This window comes from Pseudopipra pipra, chromosome 11, assembly GCF_036250125.1.
Source record: "Pseudopipra pipra isolate bDixPip1 chromosome 11, bDixPip1.hap1, whole genome shotgun sequence".
Lineage (NCBI taxonomy): Eukaryota > Metazoa > Chordata > Aves > Passeriformes > Pipridae > Pseudopipra > Pseudopipra pipra.
This window is the reverse complement of record NC_087559.1, coordinates 19,365,704-19,393,529: the sequence shown is the minus strand read 5'-3', so window position 1 is coordinate 19,393,529 and position 27,826 is coordinate 19,365,704. Positions and strand designations below refer to the sequence as shown.

General features: G+C 44.6%; 1 protein-coding gene and 1 long non-coding RNA gene across 2 annotated transcripts in view; one reads left to right on the top strand and one right to left on the bottom strand.

Moving 5' to 3' along the window:
- Positions 1-90: 90 nt before the first annotated feature.
- Positions 91-2,950, bottom strand: LOC135420503 (uncharacterized). The gene is made up of 3 exons (XR_010433558.1): positions 2,694-2,950; positions 1,718-1,962; positions 91-257 (listed from the first exon to the last, which is right to left on the bottom strand). It is a non-coding gene; the product is annotated as an uncharacterized LOC135420503 (long non-coding RNA).
- Positions 2,951-2,964: 14 nt separating this feature from the next.
- The window catches only part of NUP210 (nucleoporin 210), a 61,616-nt gene continuing 36,754 nt past the window's right edge, over positions 2,965-27,826 (top strand). The window contains exons 1-11 of the mRNA XM_064668055.1: positions 2,965-3,172; positions 12,184-12,314; positions 13,069-13,200; positions 16,026-16,122; positions 18,635-18,785; positions 20,344-20,476; positions 21,245-21,403; positions 21,868-21,936; positions 22,238-22,344; positions 23,673-23,813; positions 24,988-25,125. Coding sequence (XP_064524125.1) covers positions 3,030-3,172; positions 12,184-12,314; positions 13,069-13,200; positions 16,026-16,122; positions 18,635-18,785; positions 20,344-20,476; positions 21,245-21,403; positions 21,868-21,936; positions 22,238-22,344; positions 23,673-23,813; positions 24,988-25,125 — 1,401 coding nt within the window. The 5' untranslated portion in view covers positions 2,965-3,029. The remainder of the gene's footprint in view (positions 3,173-12,183; positions 12,315-13,068; positions 13,201-16,025; positions 16,123-18,634; positions 18,786-20,343; positions 20,477-21,244; positions 21,404-21,867; positions 21,937-22,237; positions 22,345-23,672; positions 23,814-24,987; positions 25,126-27,826) is intronic.

Sequence of the window (27,826 nt, the reverse complement as noted above, 5' to 3'; positions counted from 1 at the left end):
CCTGATTCTCCTGTACCCCCCACACACCCCTGATTCTCCTGTACCCCCCACACACCCCTGATTCTCCTGTACCCCCCACACACCCCTCTGCTTCTCCTGTACCCCACACACACACCCCTGATTCTCCTGTACTCCACACGTGCCCTCAGACCAAGGCTGTTTGTCGTGTCCAGCTGGTTTGCAGAGTTCATGTACCACCAAGTTCCTCATCGCAACTTCTTCACCTTTTGCTGTGCTTCAGTCTGACTATTTTTTCTCTAGGACACAAAGAGTGCACATAAAGAACTATTAGTTGAAGGGTATAAGGATATAGCAAATTTATACTTTTATAACCAAGAACCAAGGACCATCAAGATGGTTAAAGGGTTGGAACCCTTCTCATACAAGGACAGGCTGAGAATCGTGATTGTTTGGCCTGGAGAACAGAACACTCTGGGGTGACCTAATTGTGGCCTTCGAGTCCCTGAGGGGAGCCTACAAGCAACAGTGAGACTATTTACAAGGTCATGGAGTGACAAAACAAGGGCAATGGCTTCACACTGACAGAGGGCACCTTTAGAGTAGAGATTAGGAAGAAATCCTTCCCTGTGAGGGTGGTGAGGCCCTGGCACAGGTTGCCCAGAGAAGCTGTGGCTGCTCCATTCCTGGAAGTGTCCGAGGCCAGGTTGGACAGGGCTTGGAGCAACCGGGGCTAGTGGGAGGTGTCCCTGCCCATGGCAGGGGGTGGCACTGGATGAGCTTTAAGGTCCCTTCCAACCCAAGTCATGCTGTGACTGATAACAAATGAACTGCTGCTTAGCTTAGCTGTTAGCATGTGTGCGTACCTGGCCAGCAGTGTGCCCAGGTGGCCAAGAAAGCTTGGATCAAAAATAATGTGGCCAGCAAGATGAGGGCAGTGCCTGTCCCCCTCTCCTGGGCTTTAGTGAAGCCACTCCTCGAATTCTGGATTCCATTTTGGGCCCCTCACAAGGTAGACATTGAGCGTGTCCAGGAAAGGATCTGGAGCAGGAGTCCCATAAGGTGCTGGGGGTGTTTAGCCTTGAGAAAAGGAGGTTTTTTAAAAAGCAGCACCTCCTTGTTGGTGCCCCTGCAGCTCCCCTGAGGCGGGTGGGTCTTAGTACTGGGATAAAGACATTTTCTCCCCTCATTCACAGCACAGGATGGAAGGTACTATCTACCTCTTACCTACTCAGTGGTAATTATACTAAGTGTAGACACATTGAACTGATTGTGTCATGGGTACATATTTTATCATGTACCTCCCTAATAATCCCAGATTTACTGAATTTATCTTCATAACATGCCTATGAAGAAAGGCTACAAACGGATTGAGCAAAAAAGTGAAGAAAAAAACCAAACCCTCTGTATTTTGGGGAGATGTAAGTGCTTGATTTGGCAGAGCTTCTAACACTATACATCTTCCTGGGCCCAGCTCCCACTGACTTAAATTGCAGCTGCAAAGTTCAGGTCTTCTCTAAATCAGACCACACAATTTCAGGATATGCAGTCAGAAAATCAGTAATATACACTCAGGAGCTGCAGGGAGAAGTGAACTGTCCAGCAGCACACAGTCCTCTGGGACAGAAAATGGAATAGTGTTGCTGAGGTATTGATAAATAAAACACTAGCTGAATAAATAGTGGAAAAAAATGCTCTTAGGCAAATAAAATTCCTAAATTGCTTAGAACAGATGAGAGCTGGTTAACTTCTGTACTACCTGAATTAGACCTGGGTGGTGTCCCTGGACAGCAGCTGATCTTGGCAGGATTTAATTATTTTTACTCCGAGATGCTCATGCCCTTCCTGAAATCCATTCTCCTCCTGTATATAAGTACCATCCCTCTGTCACAGGTAAGGACAGGAAGATCCTCCACGTAATAACTTCATTCACTAAATAGCTTTGATTAATTCCCAGAATGTGTAATTCACCAGGAATGCTGAAAAGCTCACACCACTAAACATCTGTTGAAAAGAGGATACATATGAACAAGGACAAATTAAGATTGCCCTACGAGCCTGACTTTGGACTTACAAAATATAATGGTCTTTTGAGAATAGTTTCAGGTGTGTTCAAAGTTTCTAGAAACGCAAATTATAAAGCTCACAGAAATTCCATCCTACTGAATGAGGTTTCTACCTGCATAAGTCAGCAGTTCCTGTCAGTGTTCAGCAAACACATCCGTAACAAATTGAACTGTACAGTATATCTGTACTGCACACTAAGGTACCGTACAGCACCATCCACTACAAAGCCCAATCACCACCAGAACGTAAAATATACATTTTGCAGTATGGTTTTAAAAGACAGAGCAAAAAAATTAAACAGCTGTGATCCACAAAATTCCATTCCAGGCTTTTAACGAATTATTATGGATTTGTCAGTGATGGTTAAAACTTCCCTCCCTTTTCTTCTTCTTCCTAATTGTCCTGCTTCCCATGCAGTTCCACCCCGCTTCTGAGCAATGCAGAGGGAAAGGCCAAGCTCAGTCAGTGTGGCTGCTGAAATGCAGCTCCTCTCCGTGCCCCGCAGAGCTCCAGCAGCCTCAGAGCAGGGCTGTTGTGGTGCCCACTGCTCCGCAGGGCCCGCGTCCCACCGACCTCCCATCGCCACCTCCTCACCTTTGCCTGCACTTTGGTCCGACTACGAATTTCTTTTGCCTAGGGCACAAAAAGTACAGGAAAGTAAGTATTACCTGAAGGGTGTAAGGATACAGAAACAATGATACTTCTTACAAACAAGAACTAAGGGCAACGAAGATGATTAGAGGGCTGGAGCACCTCTCGTACGCGGAAAGGCTGAGACGTGGGATTGTTCAGCCCGGAGAAAAGAAGGCTTTGGGTTCAGCCCGGAGAAAAGGAGGGTTTTTTTAAGAGAACAGCCCCTCGGCGCTGGCACCCCGGCGCTGCCCCGCGGCGGGCGGGCGGCCCGGGGGGCGGAGGGCGCGGGGCGGGCGGGCCCTGCCCCGCTCGGGGCCGCCCTGCCCGGCCGAGCCGCGGCCTCCGTGCCCCGCGGAGCTGCCGGCGCGCCCATGGCTCCCCCCGCGCTGCCGCTGCTGCTGCTGCTGCACCTCGCCGCCTGCTCCAAGCTCAACACCCCTAAGGTGCTGCTCCCCTTCACGCGCGGCACCCGCGTCAACTTCACGCTGCAGGCCAGCGAGGGTTGCTACCGATGGTGAGTGCAGGTGCCGTCGCCCTTTGTCCGCCTCTCCCCCCCGCAGGCACCTGCGGCGGCTCCTCAGCCCGCAGCGGGGCCTGAGGGCTCCCGGGGGAGCCGGGCCCTCCCTCACCGTGCTCACAGCTCTGCGGCCGGGTTTGGGGGGCCCAGCGGTGTGGGAGCGGACATGGGATAACCCCTGAGGGGAAAGGCTGCTTTTTGTGCAGTGGGGGTTAAACCCGCTGCAGAGGGGCAGTGTGTGGAGGCCGGGCCCTGACGGAAGGTCCCTGCTGTGGGGGAGCTTCCCGCCATGGCTCCGTGCCCGGCCTGTGCCTCACACCGTGTGCGCCCACACACACCTGCTTCTCCTGTCCCACACACCCCTGCTTCTCCTGTACCCCACACACACACCTGCTTCTCCTGTACCCCACACACACCCCTGCTTCTCCTGTCCCACACCCCTCTGCTTCTCCTGTACCCCACACGCCCCCCTGCTTCTCCTGTACCCCCCCCACACACCCCTGCTTCTCCTGTACCCCACACACACCCCCCTGCTTCTCCTGTACCCCCCACACCCCCCTGCTTCTCCTGTCCCACACACACCTGCCTCCCCGTGTACCGTGCCCACCCTGCCTCCACACACAGCCCATGTGCCCACCCTGCTGCCTCCCACACCCGCTCTGCCACCCCACACGTGCATCCCCGTGTGTGTGGGGACAGCACCCAGGACCCGTGTGCTGCTGGTGAGGAGATGCCCTTCCCTCGCTGTGGTCAGGAGTGAAGGTCTGCCCGCTTGGAGCTCTGCGTATGGACATAAAGGAGTCGGAGCTAACCTGGGAGTCTCTCAGTGCTGCTCTCAGTGTAGGTAACAAACACCCTGAGTACAGCCATCACCTGAGAACAACAAAGTCAAGTTTGAAATGATGAAAGCTTTCCCGGTGTTCTTTTGGTGCCGCGCACGTGGGATGTACTCCGGGAAGTTCTGGCTGGGAGCGCCTGTCCTGCCTCGCGCAGGGGAAGGCCGTGGTGGTGCTGAGCGAGGGGGCTAAAGGCAGATCCCACAGCATGTGCCAGTTTAGAAACTTCATGTCAGTCTTCATGTCAGACAAGTGTTGCCAGCCTCTTGTCCTTCCTCCCCACAATGGTAGTTTGGATCAGTAATGAGCAGGAGGCAGCCACCTGAAAAAGTTGCAGTAGGGATAAGTTTAGGATGATACTTCCATATGTGCCAGATGGATGCATGTAGCAGTTTTCAGTTGTTTTTGTGGCTGGCAGTTACTGAAATACATCTTACAGGGCTGTGTTTTCACTCAGTTTATTTGCTTGGTGGTCCTATGTTTCTCTAGGCTGGGTACAAACCTTTGGTCTGTGACATTTTACATAGTTGAGGGTGCTTGTGTGTAAGAGCAGTAATAAATTTTATCCGAAAGTCGACTGAATGGAAGTTACTAAATGAGCTGGAATTTAATTTTTAATGGACCATTTTACTGAAACTCTCATAAGTATGGGTTTTTTCTTTTTCCTTACTCTAATCTTTAAAGACAACTGAGTCTCTAAAAAGATTTGGTTTATGTCGTAAAGTACATTGTATAAAGCCAAAAAACAAACTCTTCAAGCACTAATAAGATCTCGGAAGTGTGGACTGTCTGTCCTGGTTTGCCAGCGAGCTGCTGGGTGATGCTGGGCTGGCTGCAGCCATTCCCACACGTGCCAGGCACTATCCAGCTGTCAGAACACCTTTGCAAATCTCACTGAAATCTGTAGATGAAAAGCAAAATTACTGTATTCTAGGGAAATACCAGATTTGGTCCACATTTGTGTCTAATGCATATTTGTATTGCTAATGAGGGTGATTTGTGGCACTGTCAGCGCGGGTTAGACTGGTGCCAGGTGCCAGCAATGGCTCGTATCCTTCATGCAGACGAGCTTCAACATCCTTTTCCATCCTCTCCCTCTGCTCTTCAAAGATTAATTTTGGTCGGGAATTGTGGAAACTATACCGAGCTCATTCTCTGTGTGCCGTCATTTTCTGTGCCAGAGTCGTTAATGTGCATTTATTCACTTCTGCTTTGCAGAGCCTGGCAGGATGTGGGTGGTAAAACTCAACGTGTGCTCAGCAGACGCTCGCTCGGGAGGAAGCAGGAGCTCTGGCTGAGCAGCAGCAGCAGAGCTCAGAGCTCGGGAGGTGCTCAGGTTGCATCTGGGGCTCTGTTTCCCTCCACATCCTTGCCCCCGCAGGCCCTGAGCTGGGGGGGTTGGAAGGCAGCGACTTGGAGGGACAGGCGGCTCCACAGCATTTGCTGACAAGGTTGCTGTGCCTTCCTGTTAGAGCTGTCAGGAGGAGCTGTTGCCGGAGGGGGGCTGTTAAACTGAAGAAGTGAGGAAGTCCCAAATGTAATGGCTTCAGAAGTAGTTACTTTTCCTCATATTTTCAAAATGATGGGTAGGTTTGTGTGCATGAAACCAGGGCTTTGGAATGGAAATGGGAAGATTCAGGCCCTTTGTGTCTGGAGAGGGGACTGAGGTTGTGTTATACCGTTGATTGCGAGTTCAGAGGTACCAATGAAAGCTGGTTTTGTGCAGCAGCATCTGACTTCAACAAACACTGAGGGCCTGCATTACTCATCTCAAACATTCAGAATTCGTATGTGAGTGTCCAGTTTCGTGAAAATCAGTCTATGGCACATTGTGACCTTATTTCTTTCCATTTTCCCTTTGAGGCTTCAAGTTTTCCTCTGAAAGCAGGAGATTTTCAAAGTGATTGTAGCAGTCTCTGAGAATTCCAGTGATTCAAAGGGGAAAAGGTCAAGTTCTATCACCATCCCAGCAGATTGGGAGCAATGATAAAGTTACAAGCATGGCTCTAAAGTATTTTCTGATTTTCAAGATGCTCGTGCCTTCTGGAGTTTGGGTTGCCTTTATGTTCAAATTATTTTTTGGAAAAGCTTTGTTTTCAAAGCATACGGTGTTTCCATCTGTAAATATTGTACATGGTACTATCTTCAGGGATAAAACACAGTGTGTGTGGATATATTTAGCATTTAAATTACGTCTGTATTTATCTGTTAATTACCTTAATCCAGAAATTACACCTGGAAGAACGAAAGTATTCAGCAGCAGAATTCTCTCCTTGATACCTGCCTTTGGAGGAGGGGAAGACACACAAAACAAATAAACATTTTCCCCCGAGGTACACAGCATGGCTGGGTATTTATAGCAGAAATTACAGATATGTTTGCATGTCTGTAACAGAATTTCATATAGTGTAGAATTGAGATGCGTGATGAGAGCCGGTGGAAGGTCTCGGTTTCAGGAGTTGGCTTTGAGACATTCAACTGATTGGTTTGAGCCGTTGAAGGGAGAGGTTTTGCTGTGTGAGGTTAGAGCTGTAGGAGGCTGTTCACAGGTGATAATGGCCCTGACCGCTGTTGTTTGTTGCCAATATAGCGAGGAGGAGTTAATCGCCGCCTTAAATAAAAGGTGTGCTACTGAAGCCCTCACTGACTCGGTTACAGCAGCCTGGTTGAGGAGAGGAGCAGGGGGCAGTGCTGGAGGGAGAGATCCAGGAGTGGTGGTTGAGCTGTGTGATGCACAGGTCCTTCCAGAGAGCACAAACCCAACTCACAGCTAGCAGAGCTCATTGTCCAGCTCCTTATCTTGTCATGTTTTTGACACTGGCTTGTAAATTGGTCTTACTGCTCCGTGAGATGTATGCAGTGGCTTATGTGTTTTACAAATGTGTATCAGTGGTGCTGTTCGTTGAGGTCTGTTTTGCCGTGAGACCAATAGTCCCATCTCTGGCAGTTGTGGTGGTGGTTTGTGAGTTACCTGCTTTCGTTGCTGGGCACCCATGAAATGTTTTAAGACTCACTCTGTCTGGGTGCAGGTCTCATCTTAGTAATGACACACGTGAGAAGTTTCAACAGAGTGGATAATTTGAAATAATGCAAAATGGGACATATGTGTTTGGCAGTAAACGCCATTTTTTAATTTCCTAATTTGCAATCAGGCTAAGTTTATTTCAGAACAATTTGTGTAGACTGAGCTTTATTTATTGCATTCTTCTAGCTGGAAGGTGACTGTCATTGGTGTGCAAGCTGTTTTCCTTCATGCACCTAGAAATGTGGTGAAAAGAAGCACTTATGGTAAAATGATTTTGGGCACCAGTTGATTTGACAAAATGTCCAGGTTTCAGTTGGGCATCTGTGTTGGATTTTGGGAACTATCAGCACTGGCTTAACTCTGCCTCCTTTGAAGTTAATGGGCATGCCAGCTGATCGCCAGTGTAAAATCCCAGGAGCAGAAGCTCCATCCTTGGCTCACTCTGTGCTGTGTGATGTTTCCTTTTGCTTTTAAAGCAGAACTGGAAGGAAGATTTTAATTTTTTTTCTTGCTGCTTTTTATTTTCCCAGTACAGTAAGAAACATCCTAGGAGAGGATTGAGTGAACAATAGAGACATAATCTGCCAGTGGGCTGTTAAAAATCCTGAAGAGTGGAGGGAACTCTGCCAGGCTCCCTTTCTGCCTTTTCTTTGGAATGGGTTCAGTTCCCATATCCTTGATTCTCTGGGAATCTGTTTTTTATCATACAACTACTGTTGCCCAAATGCTCTTTTGCCTCTTGTGTCACTTTTCATTTTTCTGTTAGTCCCCAGAGTGACTAGAAATGAGCTTCCCGGTGTATTGGTCAATCCAATCTTGCCAAGCTCTTGGAAACTTTTACTGTTCAGTTTCCTTCTGGCTACATATCTGCCCGTATATCTAATACAAATTCTAAAAGATCAAATTCATTGACAGTCCTGGTGCAGCTCCACATAGGTGGATTTTTGCTGATTCAGTCAGTTGAGTTGAGTGTGAAAAGCTGGTAGAACAATGTAAAATCTGGAGCAATAAAAATCAGCAGAGAAGTGCTAGGGAGGGAAACAGTATCAGGTGCCTGATCTTTGAACCAGCTGATAAATAAATTAAGCATAATCTAGGGAGGTATTGACATGTGGTATTACAGAAGAGTTGATTAAAAAATGCAGGCATGGGTTTGGGGAGATCTGTAGATACAATCTTGGCACAGGGTTCTGTGTCTGGGGGTGGGGAAGGGGGATGGAAACCATGAATGGAACAGAAACCAGTGAGAGGAGTGGCAGCCTCTCTGCAAGTGTCATTGACTCCTCAGCAAGGAGGGGTTTATTTGAGGGAAAGAAATACTGGGACTTTTGTCAGCTTTTTTCCCCGTCACCTCCTCACTCTTTTTTCTAGTGCTTCCTCCCTGCCTTGCTCTTTCTTGCAGAGGCTGGCATGGGATCCAGGGCTGGTGCCAGAAATGCTTCCCATTGCTGGCTGCTCGGGATCTAATTTTGACCTGACAGGCCCAGCTCTCAATCTCACACCCTGACGTGCTGCTGAAGAGCTGCTGTCATTGGAAGAGCCTTTGTCAGTTAAAGCCAAGGTTTCTCTTTCTTGCCCATCCAGGACACAGCAGTGATCCCAGAGCAGTGCCACTGGAGTATCCAGCCTGTTTGATTAGTGCCTCCTCCTCTCTGTGCTTGGCCCTGCATCCAAACCAGAATGTGCTCTGGATATTGCTGAATGATAGAGGGCTCATCAGATGTGTAAATCACATATGTCCTGGTGTAAAAAGCAGGAGCCATGCAGTTTGTTTTTAAATGTAAATCCATAGTAAACCAAGCCTCAGAAAGGCCTATTTCAGTAAAATTTTTATTAAAAGAAGGAATCCAGCTGATATTCTACCTCCTATTTTAAAGTACTCTGAGAGGCCAAGTAGTGTCTAATCTCAGGTTCACTTCTGCAGTGACAACTAAGAGTTAATTGGCATTCAGTTGTAAAAGCTTGAAGTTCTTTTGTAATTGTGGAGTGCATGTAAGTTTGCAGTTAAAATTTAATTTTTGTTGATCTTTGCTTCTCCCTTTTTCTAATCTGAAAAGTATCCTGTAATTGGATTCAGCTTTACAACAGTGCTATTAGTGCAAACTGCAGTGGTTTTTTATTACAATTCATAGCCAGATATTAAAAGAACAAATACAAACCACAGTGAAACCCCTGTTGTGTTGTAAACACAAACAGTTCCAGACTGTAAGAATGCAAACCCCTCAATAACAGAAAATCGAATGGCAGAGAATATTAAGCAATGTAAAGAGCTAAATAAAAGTCAATTCCATACATATAATACTTACTGAAAAATACCTGCATGCAAAATAAGTCGGATCCACGTGCTCAGATTCAAAAGCTATCCAGCCAAGTACAGGAAAAGCCTTACTGGTTGTGAATGCTAATGTTGTTTAAAGAAGCTTGCTAAATGTTGGAAAACTGTTTTATGGCTGCATGAAAAGCTACAGGAAAATAAGTAATTGTTCACTTTTAATCTCTATAGAGTGAAGTTAAGTATGCTAATAATATAGAACATCATGTTATTTTAGAAACAGTGTAAACCCTACTATAAAAAACAGGCACATATTTGTATACTATGCTTAGGTATATAGAATAGAATATAACAAACATTTTTCAGGTTTAAGCTTCTAATTGGTGTTTAAATTGCTCATTGCATACCGCTGTGGGCTGTTTTTTCCTGGATCAGATAAAATACTGTGAAATTTCTGGGTCAGTGGTTGCTACTGTTGTTTTAAAATCCTTTAAAACTGCCCTTTATGTAAGCAAAACGTTGTTGGGAGCTTAAGGTTGGAAGCAGGATTTGCAGTTTCATTCCAGTGGCTGCAAGGAGATTGATCCGTGCTCACCTGGGCTGCAGCTGTGAACTCTCCCATAACTGGAGGTGTTGGGATGTGTTATTTTGTTAATGGATACAGTTTTAGTTAACAAGAAATGTATTTCTTCACTGGTGTGGTTGGTTGGTTCTGCCAGAAAGAGAAGTAGGTGAAACCTGTGTCTGGGCTCCAGGCACGTACGGCACTGCTGTTTGCTTGGAACTCCATCCTGCTCCTTGCTGGATTCCTCCTGCAGGATTTTTCCCGGGTAGACACTTTTGAACATCCTCCAGAAGAAAAGTCTAAACCAATTCAGCTTCCCATCTTTCCCAGGAGGTGACCCAGTGCCCGGTTTGGATTGCATTTACCAGAGAGTGCAGTGTTTTCATCGGAGGGAGAGCAATTCCCCAACAGCTTCGTCACAGTCAGTGCTGCCTTTCATTGTTTGAATCCCTCAAAGGGCCCTTGTGAGAGCTGTGACCCTGCATCCCTGAGCACACCCAGGATCCCTGAGCACACCCAGGATCCCTGAGCACACCCAGGATCCCTGAGCACACCCAGGACCCCTGGGCACACACTGGATCCCCGAGCACACCCAGGATCCCTGGGCACACACTGGATCCCCGAGCACGCACTGGGATCCCCGAGCACGCACTGGATCCCTGAGCACACACTGGATCCCTGAGCACACACTGGATCCCTGAGCACACACTGGCTCCCCGAGCACACCCAGGATCCCCGAGCACACCCAGGATCCCCGAGCACGCACTGGCTCCCCGAGCACACACTGGCTCCCCGAGCACACACTGGCTCCCCGAGCACACACTGGATCCCCGGGCACACACTGGATCCCCGGGCACACACTGGATCCCTGAGCACACACTGGCTCCCCGAGCACACACTGGCTCCCCGAGCACACACTGGATCCCCGAGCACACACTGGCTCCCCGAGCACACACTGGCTCCCCGAGCACACACTGGATCCCTGAGCACACCCAGGATCCCTGAGCACACCCTGGATCCCTGAGCACACCCAGGATCCCCGAGCACACACTGGATCCCCGAGCACACACTGGCTCCCTGAGCACACACTGGATCCCCGGGCACACACTGGATCCCCGGGCACACACTGGCTCCCCGAGCACACACTGGATCCCTGGGCACACACTGGATCCCCGGGCACACACTGGCTCCCCGAGCACACAGCCAGGGCTATTTGGGGCTCTGGACTCCTCAGCAGCTCGCGGGGTGCTGGCTCTGCTCCCCCTGCACAGCTCCAGGCTGGCCATGAGCAGGGACTGTGAGAGGCATCTGGACCCAGTTCTGACACAGAGCCGGTCCCAGCTCAGCCCAGTGCACCCAAGTGTCCAACATGTTGAATGCCAGCTCGTCCCGGGCACGGGGGAACGTTCTGTAGACAGTTGCAAGGGGCATGGCCTGCTCGGGTATCTCACTTGCTCTGCATTTAGCCCTCAGATGCATATTGCTGCTCTAATTTCAAGAGGCTTAGTTTTTAATAACTCTAAAATGTTCTTTTCCTTGACGTTTTTGGCACACAGTAGTGAGAGCTGGACTCCACATTGTAGTGCCCCAGACAGCTCAGTGGGTTTAGGGGAAGATGGTTTGATTCACTCTGGGCACTGTGCAGGAGAGACAACAAAATTCTCAGGAGGTTCAACAACAAACTTTTACTTGCAAACTTCTGGACATTAAGGTAGAAGAAGGTACTTGGCAAATTTTAAAACACAGTGTTACATCCTTCTGCTAAACAGACTAAATCTTTTTTTTTCTAATTTCTTGATTAAAAAAAACATTTCTTGTTTTCAGAGCCCCTGGCCATAGCAAACGTGTAATTGTGATGTTCTATCATTGGGGAGGGCTTCCAGTTTTTTCAGAACTTTGATTCAAACTTGTTTTGAAAATGCAATTACAGGTGGTGAATGGAGCTTTAGCTACAAGTCTTGTACCTTCCCTTCAGTACAGTGTGTGTTTGTACTTGTTGCACACCTCGGGCTGGCCAGCAGTCAGGCTCTGCAGCTGTGTTCAGTAGCTGGGTGCAGGTCTGGGCCGACTGAATTGCATTCGGGGATGAACTTGCCATGGTGCAGGGAGGGCTGTGTTTGTCTGGGGGTCTCTGCCCTGGGCTCTCCCCTTCTCAGCCTCACGTTTGCTGGAGTCCTCGAGGAGCTGTTGCCATCCAGCTCCTGCCACAGTGGGGTCCTGCCCGTGGAACGTCCCCGTGTGGGTTGTCGCGGGGGTCTCCAGCCAGCCCCTGGTTGCCGTGCCGCAGTGACTGACCCGCCGTCCCTGCAGGTCCTCCAGCCGGCCGGAGGTGGCGAGTGTGGAGCCCCTGGGCCAGGACGAGTGTTCGCAGCGGGCGCTGGTGCAGGCACGGTCCTCGCAGCCCACCCGGCTCACCAGCATCATCTTCGCCGAGGATACAGGTGAGTCCTGACGGCTGTAACTGCACTACGTGCTGCTGGGCGTCCTGGTGCCCTCCAGGAACGGCACAAACGAGGAACTTCCCTTCATGTGCACAGTCATTTTAGACTTTCTGTGGGTGTAGGTTTTAACTTCTGTTTGTTAAGGGCCTCAGATAACTGTTAATGGTATTAATATTACATCCAGGAGAAGAGTAATTCGTAAAAAAAATAAAATAGAGGGGGTGACTGAAATATGCAATATACTGAAAATTGGTAATGCAAACTCAGACGTTTTGCATTTCAAAAGCTGGACATTGCCTTTCATGTGTGACAGTGTCTGTCAAAAATGTACCTGGTTAGATTTTATAGGGACAGACAGAACCAGTCAGTCAATTAGTGCCTTGCAGTCACTCAGTGAAGGAGTTTATGGGGGTTGATGGTCTGTGGGTAAAAGTCATTAAGCTCTCTGGGCAGTGAACCAGGTCTGAGCGTTGCACTGCACAAACCCTGCCTGTGTCCTGAGAGACACCAGCTGTAAGTGGTGGTGGAGATGGAAATCAGAGCTTCTGAAGATTTCAGGGAACTGCTGTTCTTGCTTTCTTAGCCACCATTGCACTTGAGCACCATTTCGTCCTCAAGGCCATGACCCAGTTTCAGTTCCTTCAGTGTGGGGTTGGTGTCACTGCCTGAATGGGAGGTGCCTTTTGTCTTGGTGGTGCCCTCGGGGAGCACGAGCAGTGCTGGGATCTCAGGGGCTCTCTGACCTCTCTTGCAGGGACTGGGCAAGTGCTTCGCTGTGATGCCATAGTTGATCTAATTCATGGCATCCAAATTGTGTCCACAACGAGAGAGCTCTACCTTGAGGATTCCCCCCTGCAGCTCAAAATTCTGGCTTTGGATTCGGAAGGTAAGAGATGTGGTGGTGGGAGATTAAATCTCTGTTGAAAGGTGTAATTGTCTGATGTGTGCACTGGTTGTATTTGTGACACAGCTGATTGATTGAAGCCAAGTCGAGTAATTTAAAGGGAGTTCTCTGCAAAACACACTGGGAAGTGGTCTGTTCTTTTTTCTTTTTTTCTTTTGAGCTGCAGTAGTCTAAAGAATTTTGCAAGAGGACATTTTGTCTGAGCCCCATCAGGCATCAAACAGCAGGTTCAGAGGTGATGTTGAAGATCAACCACCTGTTGCTTAATTACTATCCCTTAATTACTACAAAAGCTCACTTTTGGGAAGTACCATTTAGACTCGTAAGAGTCGGTGCCTTTGGACTGAAGGAATAATTATTTAATAGGAGCAGAATTTTCTTGCTTTTCATACTGTCTTCAGAAAAAGAACCATGACCTGGTACAAATTTCATGCTCAGGTTTCAACAATGAATTTTTATGCACACATGACACACAAAGCAAGTGATTTTTAGGACAACTACTGGGCTGAAAGCAGAAGGTTGAATTGTTTGTGTTGGGTACTTACTGAGCCCATCCTGCACTGTTCGTAACGCAGGAATGGCAGGTGAAGTGTGGTGATATGGTAATAATGAAAGGTAGATTTGTGTTTTATCCTGTGTGTAGCAGTGGGTTCTTGGCTTGGTGTTTGTGCAGACTCTCAGGGGTGCTCCGTGGGAGGTTTGCCTTGGAAGCTGCTCAGGGCAGAGTCTGAAGAGCAGCAGTGGCTCAGAACCCACGGGAGTGTTTCATCTGCAGGGCTGAAACAGGGGGTGGGTTACAAGGACTAAACTTCCCAATCTAAGTTTAGGGGCTCACAAAATCAGTTCCTTTTGACCCAAGTTACCTGGGGATCTGTCCTTGGGAGGCCTTTGGAAATACTGGATTCTCAGTGGACTTTCTGGGCACACTTTAAAATAAAAACATTCAAGAGCAGCAGCGAGTTTACTGAAGAATATAATTATTCAGGAAAAGAGACTCTAGAATAAGGCACTTCTGAATGCTTTTTAAAAAATATTTAGAAGGTTAAAAAATCAATATAAAATAATTCTCCAGCTCAATGAATATTGGCAGCAAATGTACTTAGGTTTGCTGAAAACTTGCACAAAGAACAGGTGTCAGGGCTGTTAGTGCAGCCTGTGTGAGAGGGAGGCAGAGGATGCTGTGTGTGAGCTGTTTGGGTATCCATGGTGCAGGGACATGGCCTTTTCCCCACGATGTAAGGTCCTTAATTAGACCCTGGGGATGTGCCAAGGAGGATTTGTTTGGGGCTGATGGCAGTTATTACATCTTAATCTGGTGTGGGTCAGACCACTCATTAATGTTGATGGTTCTGCTCCTGTGAATATCAATATATGTTCAGGAATAGTTTTTTTCCTTATTTTCTTCCATATGTATAGGTATATTTAGATATATATATATTCCAGTAATTTTTAAAAATAAATATATTCTAATTATTTTTTCTTAAGGTGTATTTTTTTCTCAGATTAATGCAAATTGCTTTTTGTGCATGTTTTTAATAAGCCACTCCAAAGACAAACTCAGTCCTCAAATGCTACTTTTCAAAGATTGTTAATGCAAGAGAGGAAGATGATCATGGAGAAATTTGGCCAAATTAAGTGTAGAATGTAGGGGGGGAAAAAGTCATGTTGTTTTCTTTTATGTGCTGAACTTTTGGTCAAGTTATTTTATTATGACTTAACTAGAGGTGAGTTAAACGAGAAAGAATTAAAAATGTATGTTTGTATTTGTTTGGCTAAAACATGCATCATTGAAGTTAGACTTGAATGCATGTTAAATCATTGAGTTTCAATCAGTTTTATTTCTCTTGCCTTGTGTGTTTGGAGTTTTGTGTCTAAATTCCTGGCTATTTGGGATTTGGAACTCTTTGCAGGAAGTTGTGTAGAAATGGGAGAAATAACATAGGCTGTGCATTGTGTTGACTGGTGGCTTAAAAATGGCATCACTTCTAAGCATAAGAATTAAGTGATAGATTTGCATTGGTTCTTTCTTTAGTAATATAAATTTGAATGTCAAAGGGAGTCACACAGATGAAAATATATTTTAAAATATGGTTAATACTGGGATTTGTGTTCCATATTTATTTGTGCCAGTGGACACTGCAGTTCACAGCAAGATTCATCTTGAAGATTGAAAGATCCTTCAGATTAGCAGCTCCTTATGCTTGAATGGGATTGTGTTAAACCTTTGTTTTCAGCCTGTTTATTCCCTTCTGTTCCTCCTTAACATTTACAGTTTCTCATGTTCTAGTAGCTCACATTTTATGGAAAGAAGGTGCTCAGTCTGAGCTCTTGGAGTGAAGACTGACTGTTGTGGATAAGTCGTGGTTGTGCTCATAACCAGAAGGACATTTGCAGTTCATTGGTGCTGTGAAATCAGGTTACCCGAATGGTGTCTCAGATCTGCATGTTTCAAAATGAAAGGTTGCTTAGCAGGATTTTTTATATATCTTGCTAACATCTGAGAAACAGTAAGGCCTTTATGGCCAGAGGGGAAAGGTGGTTTGTGCCTTAGGGGCTGGCAGGTGGAGGGGAGGTGGGCACACCTGCACTTACCTCTTTGTGGGCTTTGTGGAAAGCGTCAAGTGGAATGTGGTGTTGCAAAAGGTGAAAAGACACAACTGGATTGTGATTTTTAACTAAATAGCAGTGGGTCTTCTTGTAGGGGTAAGATTGAGAAATTTCCTAGGGGAATAAGTCAAGGTGTATGTCCCAGGAAGCCTCTCTGCTTGTTCTGTGGTGTTGTGTTAATGCCAGTGTTTGATTTCCAGGGAACACGTTCAGCACGTTGGCAGGGCTGGTGTTTGACTGGACCATAGTGAAGGACCCCGAGGCTGGAGGGTTCTCCGACTCCCACAGTGCCTTACGGTAAGGACGTTCCACTGCCCTCTGAACTTCAGCTCTGTCTGTTTGGGGGGTATAAACATGTCCCCACGTCCAGGCAGTTTACTGAACTGAGGCCTCAAATAATAGTGCTTAAGAGTCAGTTGTTTCAGGTTGGGTTTTTTAGCAGTGCCAAATCTTTCCCTGTGTAATTTAACTGATAGTGTTCATGAGCAGCTCTGGTAGCTCTAATGGAACAGTTAGAAATAAATAGATGCAGTTGTTGATCTTGCTGAAACATCTTGTGCAAAAGGAAGAGTTAGTAGTAACTTACTTCAGAATTTCAGCAGTTTTTTGTTTTTTTTTTTAAGGAAAAGAGAGGTTCTGTTTCAGAAAGGAGCTCTCCGAACTTGAAGAGTTACAGGTGGCAGTCAACACTTAGTCCTGGTGTTGAAGTAGTTCTGAAAGTAGCTAAACTTTAAATTGGCATGGAGCAAGTGCCTGCCTGTGAGCCAGATACAGCTCCCAGGGCCAGGTGGAATAATTGAATGAAAGGTGTTCAGTGAAGGTGTTCAGTGGATTGTCTTTCAGACACGGCAGTGAGTACAAAGCACTTGCTTGATAAATAAGCCCTGGTGCTTGGTTCATCATCTGTACTGACCCACAGACCAAGTTCACTGGAGTTTAAAGTGCTGTGTTTTGGGGGAACTTCTGTCCAAAGATCTTGGAAGTGCTTGACAGCTCACTAATGTGAGTGTTTTTCAGCATTTCTGTTTAATATGGAAATATTGCCTCCATTTAATGGAGGTGGAGTTCGTGCCCCAAAGTCAGAAAACTCACCTGTGGCAGGGATAGGAATAGAATCCATGGATTATTTTTTTTAAAGTATATTTTCCTTCCTACATTTGACACCAGACCATCTGTGGTGTCTGTTTTGGTGATGGGGTTTTTCAATTATTATTTTATTAGGCATATTGACTATTTAGTTTTACAGTGATGACTTCATTGTTCTGTTCTTCAGTGGTTTCAAAGAGAAATGTGAGTGTCCCCCTTTATTAAGCCAGTCAGGATTGAAGGCTGCTTAGCAGTGCCTGAGTGGGATATTTCCAGTTTGGACTCCAGGAGTTCCGTCTTTGCGCTGTCACCAGCTGGTGTCAGCACACCAGGATGTGTTACTTAGCAGCAATATGTTAATATTCATCATATTTTATGTCCTGGTGAATCTTGACTTTGCTCAACATGAGTGCTGGTAGAAAAATGTGTCCCTAATCCATGTAAAGACTGTAAACACATGAAACACGGGTTCTTCTCACCAAACAGTTCACAGACACTTGTTGAGTACAGGTCGAGTCAAAACTTCTTTTGGAATAGACTCACACTCATGCACCAGAGGCTTCAGTGTCTTCAGAAAAGAGCAAAATGTAGGGAAATTGAGGGACATGAAGTAATGTAGGGAATCCTTTACAGAAACTGGCTTTGTGTTCATATAATGATTGTGTGAGCAGCATGTGGGGAAACCAGTTCTGAGAGCGAGCAGAGAGGTTGAGAGTGAACTTCCACCCTCAAACCTGTGTTCCAAACACACTGGAATTGGGGTGGGGGTAGCAAACAAGACTCTTTGCTTGTGGGTAAACACAGAGTCCAGTTTTGCAGCCTTGGAGAAACAAACCCAGAGCTTTACCTGGGGAAAGCCTGTTAAGCCCATGATATTCCTGAAGCTGTAGATGTGAGAGAGCCAGAGGGAGTGGCTCCCACTGGGGATCCAAGTCCTGGTCCATAGGAGCTTTTAGTTTCACTGAGGTATTTGATAGAGATGTGGTTTAACCAAACTAATATTGATCTGTGCTCTACTCTTAGCATAGCTATGATAACATAGCAATGTTCTGTTGCAAAATAAATGATAAACTGTCACAAATATGTTAAAATCTGTGTCTGTTCTCCATATGACTTTACTGCCTTTGCTGTGAAGGCCACATAAAGCCAAGTACATGATGTGCACACGGGAGCTGGCAACCTGGAAAACATGGTGCTCTTTCCTTGCTGTCCTGTCATTTACCTGTTCATGGCAAATCCCTTCCCTCCCTGTTGTCACATCTCGTTGAAATTTCTGACAGTTACTGCAAGTATTCTACTGGTAGACCATTTCCATAGTCATGGATTAAATGCATCCTGCTTTCTCCATGGGGGTCAAAGTTATGTTCTGGGTTTGTTAAGCTCTTACTTTTATAAATATAACCTTTGAGTTTCTCATATCAGTTGTTCCACAATAACCTATAGTTTCTGCAGTCTACACCTACTGTACCATCTGGAGGGGTCATTGTAGACAACATGTGCAGTCTTCTGATAGCTCTTGAAAGCCCACAGGCAGCTTCAGACAGACTTTTATCAGTCACAGAAATGAGCTGCAGATATCTCAAGAATGAGGAAAATTTGGATATCTGGTCCCAGGCAGACATCTTAAATTTGCTTAAAAATGGAAGTAGCTGGGAATAGATGCTGGGTTCTCTGTGGGTTTACATTTAACAATTCTCTGCTCACTTTTTGGTTCACTTTTCAGTATCCTCAAGTTCCTGGAATCCACTTACATCCCACCTTCCTATATATTAGAGATGGAAAAAGTTGCCAAGCAAGGAGATACCATTCTGGTGTCTGGAATGAAAACAGGGAGTTCTAAATTAAAAGCAAGACTACAGGAAAGTGTCTATAAGGTAAGAAACTTGTGTTCATCCTGAATTTTTTATTATTTAATCTTACAGTCCAGTGTTGCAGTAGCTCTCTGAGTTTGCCCTGCAATGTTTGTGGATCTCCATTGTGGATCTCAGTGCTGCATCTCTGCCACAGTGGATTGACTCTGTAGCCCACATCACCCAGAAAGGGCTGGAGTTTGGTGCATGTGCCAGAAATCATTTCTAAACATCTGACAGAAGGCCCTGTGGCAGAGAAACACACTCCAAATGCCTCTGCACAATTTTATTTTTCCTGATATTCATACTATATGTGTAACTAGAATCATAGCATTTGGCCCTTTACACTTTTAAAAAAGACTCAACTAGAACACTTCTGTTCTTTTTCTCAGTAAATAAATGACTAGACCAAGGATTGCTCTGTTGGTTCTGGTTTCCAGGGAAGGGAATGTCAGTGCCACCAGGGTGTTCAGTGCAGTGCTGGCTGCTCTTCCCAGCGGCTCTGGAGACCCGGGATGGTTCTTCCTGTACAGCTTCTGGTGATGAGTTTTTCATTTAGCTCTGCAGACAGAGTTGGTTTTGCCCATAACAGAATTTACAAACACCTGAGAGAGTTTTTGTGGCTTCCAGAAGTACTTGGCATCGTGCTACTGTCAGCTTAACACTGCTCCTTAAAAATCCTTCTCTGGAGCTTCATCTCGTGTCTGCAGGTCTGGTTTGACAGATTTCTGCTACCACAGGTTGTACTTCATTTTTCTGCTGAAAGTGGAATTGCCTTGGCTTATCTGACCTGTTCCACAAAAATATTATCTACATGTATGTGACACTAGTCAGGGGACACAAATTGTAGTGCCTGTTAAGATTTGTGGTTTTGTTACAGCTCTGCCTAATTGTGCTGAATACATGTGCTTGCTCTACATGATATCACTCTGACTTTTGGGGGTTTGAATGCTTGTGGCTTGCTTAGTTTTCTGGTTTAATATTTATATTTCTCAATTATTTTTGAGCTGATACTGTGAGTGAAAGTGAAATAATATTGTTGTGTTTGTAATTTTTTTCTCTTTCTGGTTTAGTAGTTCCTTTAAATCTCCCCCTGCTGCCAGACTGCACGTTTTCAGTGAACATCCCTCAAACAGCTGTAATAGAATTTATACAATTATCTGTTGTATTCCTAATTTAATAGACCAGTGAGTTGGATGTGGATTCCTCGGTGCAGTTCTAATGGATGTGCTGCCTGGAGGTACCATGTTTTACAGTGGGGAAGATGAATTTCTGGCTGAGTGATCACTGAGCATCTGTCTCAAGTTTTTCTGTATTCTCTGGAAAACAGAACCAAAATGATCTTCACAGAGACTCGATTTTTTTCCTTATCCTTCACAGTGTGCACAGAGCAGGTCTCTGTGCCATTCACTGTCCCTTGCATTGCCCTGTTGTGACAAAATTGGAGGTGAAAATAAAGAGCCAATTGCAGCAAGTGATATTTTTCACTTCTAGATTCTAAGTTCCTGCTGCATGGTCTGCTTCAAATGAGCTGCTCTAAATGTGCTTACTTTTTGTTTTTTTCTTTTCCCTCCATCAATAGGATGTACATCCTGCAGAAGTCAGATTGCTTATTTTGGAAAACATCCTTTTAAATCCAGTATATGACATTTATCTGCTGGTAGGAACATCAATTCAGTACAGAGTTCAGAAAATGAGGCAAGGGAAGATCACAGGTTGGTTCCGTTCTCTCTTATTTTTATTTTTTAATGCTTTGTGTGAATTATTAAGCGCTGAGAAATTTTTAATTGTATTTAAACTACTTTGTTAATATTTAATACTGTTTTCCTAAGGCACACAATGATACAGCTGTTTAGTTCTTTCTGTCAAAAAAATTGGGACTATAAAGAATATACTCTTGCAGATTTATGGAGGATGTGAAGGTGAGGGTATCTCAGAATAGGAGCCAACACTAGCATTTTAGATATACTCATTTATTTCACAGTCACTGAGAATCTGAATGACTTTCTTAGTTAAATCAAATTCAGATTAGTAACTTTTCTAAGAGAAAATGTTTTACTGGCAAATAGATTTGCTCCACAAAGCAGAGCCTCTGTAAGGGTGGGTTGATTGGCTTTATGCCCATTTAAAAGTGTAATGCCTTAACTTATTTCTTTTTTTTTCCTTTTTTCTCTTTCTTTTTTTCCCCTTTTTTTTTTCCTTCTTTCTTGTGAAGCTGGAAATTACTTGGATGTTAGGTCTAAATAGTGAGCTGACATTAGTTGGAAATTGCAGCTTCAAAGACATTGGAGTCTGGCAGGAAGCTCATCTTGTTGTGTATGTGTTGATGCAATGACAGAAATGCTGTTTCTACAGGACATTAAAAATGCGGATTTCATGTGTGCACTCAGCATCAGTAGAAAATAATCAGCAATAATTAGCAGCAGCCAGGCACTGACACACTTGCTTTCCTTGTTTCCCGTGTTGTCTTGTTTTCCATGCAGAAATAGCGATGCCATCAGAGCAGTATGAGCTGCAGCTCCAGAACCACGTCCTGGATCCCGAGGGAGATCCATCCCGGCCCGTTGCCAGCTTGGACCAGGCAACATCCACTGTCACTGCATTGCAGCAGGGCCACACCAACCTGCTCCTGGTGCACAAGAGTATCCTTCCTTCAGGATGCCTTGCCACCCACAGCATCCTGGCAGGGGACAGACTTTCCCTTTGCAACACAAAAACATTATCCCCATTTGTACCAGGAGCCCTGAAAATCAGGAGTGCTGGTGGAGCCATGGGAAACAGCTCTGCTGGGAATTCAGTCTCAGCAGAGCTGTCAGATGCCTTGGATGCTCTAAGAAATTGGGTTGGCAAAAGATCAGTTAAGTCAGGTCTGTTCCCCTCAGTCACTGTGGAAATGTGATGGGGCTTTATTCCATTTTTGTATTTCAAGCACGATGTTCTCTAGTGAAATCTCTCCAGAATGCTCAGTGCCATGCAGGGAATTGGGGATAACATTTATTCCCAATTTAAAATTAGCTCCAAGTGGCCAAAGAGGCACAAGGAGCCCCAGGAATAAGCTGATCTTGACTTTTGACTAAACTTTTGTGTTCCTTTACTAAGACTCCAGGTATCCACATGCAGGGGGTGTCCAGGCTGCCCAACAGCACTATCTATGTGGTAAATCCTGGATATTTAGGTTGGTATTGATTTTCTTGACTGTTTAATATAATTTCTTGCCTTGCTTTTGTGGTTTTCGTGGTGTATATATGCTCTTCCATTCCTCGTGTTACTTTTCATAGAAAAGTAATTTTATTCATAAAAGTAGCTGAATGTGAAATAGGTTTAGTACTAAATACGTATTTTCTTTTATCTCTGTATTCAGCAGCTTTAAATAATGAATGTTCATCTGCAGAGTGTGGGCACCAGAAGCCAAATGCTTTTATCCATTAGGGAAGGAGGCTGTTGGTGTGTGCTGTTCAACCTCTCCTGTTTTGTAGGATTTACAGTTCAGCCAGGTGACAGATGGGTCCTGGAAACGGGCAGGCTGTATGAGATTACAATCGATGTGTATGATAAATCAAGCAACAAGGTGTATTTGTCTGATGTAAGTTGAAATGTTTATGTATTCTCAGTGTCTGTCTCCTGAATCCTGACTTGCTTTGAAATTAGTTGAGTGGGTTCCTATTTCCACTGAGGTAGGACAGTGCAAAGAGTGTTGTTTCTTGCCTTTTCCTTTTTTCCCTTTGTTTTGTTGCTGCTGCCTTTTTAAAATAAAGCACTCTGGGTGATTCATGTGAGACCATTGGAGTCCTAAGTGCTGTAGAGAGAACTGGAAAAAACTGGACAATGAGTTTCAGGTTTGGATGTCCAACCACCCTCACAGGGAAGAATTTCTTCCTAAATTTCACATACTAGGTACCAAATCTCTACATAGTTCTTAAAAAAACACACAAGGAAAACAAAATTTAAATGGTTCATTTGCAAGAAGAAAAAAGTAATAAAATTTGATATTTTTAAATTTTAAAGTATTTTATATAAATAAATAAATTATATAAAATTATGTATTTAAGATAATATTTATATATTACATATTACATATTTTATATAATTTATTATATAACATTTAAATAAATATGAAATAAAATTCATCAATAAAACATAAAAATAATAACATATTATATATAACAACATATATAATATATATAAAATATATAATATATTATATATCATTATATATTATTAAATTTAAAAATATATATTTTATATGTATTTTATATGTTATAGAATATATAATAATAACATATATACTATATATTTATATAGTATATATAATGTATGCTCTTATATCCTTTATTGTATAAAATTTATGTAAATATGAAATAAAATTCATCAATAAAACATCAAAATAATAACAAAATCTAATAAAATTTAGAAATATTGATAAATTATTAAATATTTGATAAAATTAAGTTATTGCTTTTCAGAATATGGAAGATATGGGAATGATATTTTATTTGCACATAATTGCTTCTTGAGCTACAGATCTGGGTTTCAGCTTGAGCTCAATGTGCTGTTGAGGCAGTGTATTTGTTCTTTTTTGTTTAAGAATGGCAAAATTAAGAAATTATTGTAATTTAAAAATTATTGGTAGAAATATTGGTACGTTTCATGTTAAATTCCATGTTGCTGGTAATATAAAAAGGGAAACTTTCTGTGGAGTGAATGCTGTGTCTAAAAGGTAAAACCTTACTGAGAGACTGAAACTTCCATAGGGAAAAATCCCAATCTGTTTCAGCAAGATGTGTTTGAACTGTGTTGTTCAACAATAGTTTTCTCATTGCTTTGTTATTGATTTGCTCTATGTTTATGGCTGTCTGTCCAGTTTTAATGTCATTTACCTGTGGCAATCTCTGTTTCATGTCCTGGTTTTAGAACATCAGAATTGATGCTGAGCTGTCCAAGGAGTACTTTGAGGTGCTGCAGTCATCTCTGAATGGATCATATCATCATGTGAGGGCAGTGAAGGAGGGGCAGACCAGCATTGATGCTGCCCTGACTGCAGTGGTCGATCAGGTACGTCCTCAGCAAAGCCCTCCTGCTTCACTGCCGGGCCAAAATTCACTCAGCTGTGCAGGAGTGACCTCACTGTGAAAGAAACCCAAGAACTGCATAGTCTGAGCTGCTTTGTTTGAACAGTTTGAGAACCAAATTCTAAAATCTGTGCTTGAGGAAAACTCAATTGAGTCAGCAGAGGATTTGTGTGGATAAGGAGTGGGATTTTGGTGCCAGGCGTGTGCCAAACGCCTGTTCAGGCCATGGTGCACAGCACTGACCTCTTCTCTCGTGGCAGGTCCTCGTGCAGGCACATCCCATTCCTTGGGGCTGGGGCAAAGGCCTCTCAGGCTGAGGGCTTGTACAGTTTGGTGTGGTAGATCACCAGTGTCAGACCCTGGCCTTGCTCTGCACTCACTCACACTGGGGGAGTTTACTATTATTTGGTAAGTGATGTTAAATGCTGGAATGAAAATCTGCCAAATGTATCAGCCTGCACATTTCTTCCAATTAATATTGATTAACTTTCTGCTGAATGTGTGGCTAACTAGGGCACGTGGTGTGCAAGTGACTTGTTTTGCTTGAAACTTCAGCACTTCAGCCCATTTGCTGTGAAATCATTTCAGTGGTTCCTGGAGTAGGATTTGTATGTGAGAAGCCAGGTCATTCTCTGTGTCAGAGAGGTGCTCTTGAGTGGAATGGGATCCAGTGGGAGCTGCCAAAGTTTTCCTTCAGAGCTGCAGTAAGAGTGTGTTGTGCCAGAGGTGGTGGCACTGCAGTGACAGCAGAGCTGTGAAGGCCAGTGATTGGGGGGTGAGCAGTGGGTCTGTTGGGCTGAACTTCGTGCTCAGAGGGGAACAAGCAAGGAGTAAAGACAGGTGTTGAGTCTCCAGATTGGTTCCCCAGACACAGTCTCAAAATAGTAGTGAAAGAGTGTCCCTCTCCTTGCTGTTTGCCTTTTAAATTAACGAGGCACCTGTTTCTCCCTAGCAGTAATCCTCACTGAATCCAGTAGCACACCTTGCTGCCGGGAGCTGACTGTTTGCTCACACGTAACACGGTTCATGAGTGGCCCTCAGTCGTGTTCCTTTCTCTCCTGAGATGTTTCCAACAACTTGTCTGTCCATGAGGACTAAACCTGGAGTGTAGGAAGCCCTGTGGTGCTGTCTGTAATGCTGTGCTCTTGCCCTTGCAGGATGGAGGGGTTCACACGTTACCAGTTCCGGTGCGGAACCAGCAGGATGTGGAAATCTATGTTCCCATAGTTCTGTCACCCAGTATCCTGACATTTCCTTGGCAGCCAAAAGCAGGAGTCTACCAGTACACCATCCAGGTATGCCAGAGGACTATCCAACTGCAGGGAGTACTGCTCAGGCAGGCACAGTGAGGCCTGAAACCACTTACAGAGTGGACTTTGGATATTCCAGGCACAGGGATATCCGAAAATGTTTTTGGAGGAGTTTAATGGGATGTTAGGTACAGGAATGAATGTGTGGTTTAAAGAAAGCACCAAGAAACCAACAAATATAAAACCCCTACTGACTTTCACCTCTTGTCTTTCCTTCCCTTTCTCTCTCCCCTCATGTATGCACTGCACAAATGTGCATGGAGTGGTTTGGAATTCCAGGAAACATCCTGGGTACAAAGCTTCGCAGCAATAATTAGAGGCTGTCATTTGCTGGAAAGGGTTGGAAGTATGAACTGCAGTGGGAAGTGACTGCAAAAAGGGCATGACAAGATGAATTTGCAGCACTCTGTCAACCTTGAACATCAGTATCCTTCACTCCCCACACCCCTCATACTCCTAATAAAAAGTTCTAGGGAGGCAAAGGCCTCAGTTGCATTTGCAGAAGGGACTTTTTCCATATGTTTCTTATGTGTGTGTCTTTGCTCCCAAGCTGTCAGTTGTTCCATATGCTTCATGAACCAAATGGCTTGTCTCCCAGTATCCCGTGTCTCCAGCCTAACTAAGGGAAAGAACATTGTGCTTTCCCAACCAGACTCTTATCCCAGGTCAGTGATGCCCAAAGCCTGCACTCAGGTGTTTGATGCACAGTTCCTGCCTCTCCCTGGTGGCAAGAAGTAGTGCTGACTTTTGGGTCTGTCCTTGAGTAAACAGTATCCAGAAAGAGGCAGTGACACACATCATTTTTTCTGTTTTATGTCGGGCTCTTCTCCCAGGTAACAAGTGACAGGACGAGAGGAAATGGCCTCAAGTTGTGCCTGGAGAGGCTTGGATTGGATATGAGGGAAAACTTCTTCATGGAAAGGGTTGTCAGGCATTGACATAGGCTGCCCAGGCAGTGGTGGAGTCACTGGAAGTGTTCAAAACATGTTTGCATGTGGCAGTTGAGGACACAATTTAATGGTGAACGTGGTGGTGCTGGGTTGATGGTTGGACTTGATGATCTTAAAGGTCTTTTTCCAACCTTACTGATTCTGTGGTTCTGTGAAGAGAGTCAATCTCAGAGGGATAAAGCTGCATTCCCCAGTTAAATCCCAAGGTAACTCCATTGAGTTTAGTGCTACCTCTGTACTTGCTATTCCCAACCACGCCAGCAGAGTGTGGTAAAAATTCTTAGTACAAATATGCATTTTCAGTTCTTCATCATAATTCTGGTGGAGTTTTCCCAGTAAGGGAAAGTAAATGTTTTTTGTTTCCCACCTCATTCACAGTTCTATTCTTATCTCACTTTACCTTGCATATGTAATGAAGCATCTCACCAGAGAACATTCCTTCCTGGCACTGTAGTAATTGTGTCAGTATTCTTACTTTACTGTGGGTTTTTTCATTAAAAACATGGAAACCTTTTTCTTCCAACATTTCAGTCAGTTGGTACTTGTAGGAACTGAGCCCATTTGTCCAGTGTGGCCATTGCACAATAGCAGTGGTTGTTGACAGGGGTACACACACACAGCTCCACTGTTGTTCCTGCCTGTAGATCAGTGTTTGCCTCCTACTCCGGAGTTTGTCAGACTGTTTTAAATTGGTGAGTTGACTTTTTCTGAAAACAAGTTGAAAGGGAGGTTTTGGATCTAGCCAAATTCTGTTTATAGCTGAAGTAACTCCCTCCAGATGGTATCAGAACAAGGTTTTGCTTTGTCTGCTCTCTGGTTTGTTGTGGTTGCTTTGTTCATATCTGCGCTGCTGAGGTGGGTTCTGCTGCCTTCCTTCAGTCCATGCCTGGGAACAGCTCAGTGCCAGCTCTGGGGAGTTCAGGATGTGGAGGTTGCTGTGTGCTGGGGAGGCATCACTGTCCAGGGAGCAGCTCAGGCTGTGGGGAGTTATTAGACTGTAATAACAGCTGGTTTATCCTTTCTCTCCTCAATGCTAGAGAGAAAAAATGTAGTGCTGTGCCAGAATGTTTGTTTGGCAAGGAGATGAGACTTCATACAATTAGTAAGAATTGGGTATTTCTGGTTTATGTTTTCTGCTCATCTCTCTGTTTTAATTAAAAATACCTTTACAAAATGTGCAGAACTCCTGCAAGCTTTCAGCCTTTCTCACCACATCTGTGCATCTCCTTCTGTCACACACATTACCTGTTTATCCATTTGTCTGTGTCCAGTGCTCCTTCTGTAATCAGGGAAGGAAGAAGGGAAATGAGACTCCTTTTCATTTGCCTTTTATTCTCTTTTCCTGGTAAAAGTTATTAGCCAAGTGCCTGCATAATTTAGAGTTGCTTATTTTCCACACTGTCCTTTTTTATCATCTTGTTTGTTTTTACTTTAATTATGAATCAGGTTAAAGGAAATGCAGAGGAAGTTAAAGAAATTAAAACAATATACATTAAAAAGTTGCTCCAGTGTTCACCCTTGTTCTACTCTGATGGAACTTTGACGTTTATTTTGGAGTGTCAAAGTCATCTCTTTTTTTAATTTGCTTTAAACATTTTCTCATTATACCTTCCTGCACAGTATTTGTCTCAATAAGCATTTCCTATAGCTCGTAATACTGATGTTTACAATCTACATGTTTTACAGCATTTAATGATTGTGGTTCCCCAGTAACTGGGACTGCACGGCCTGGAGGA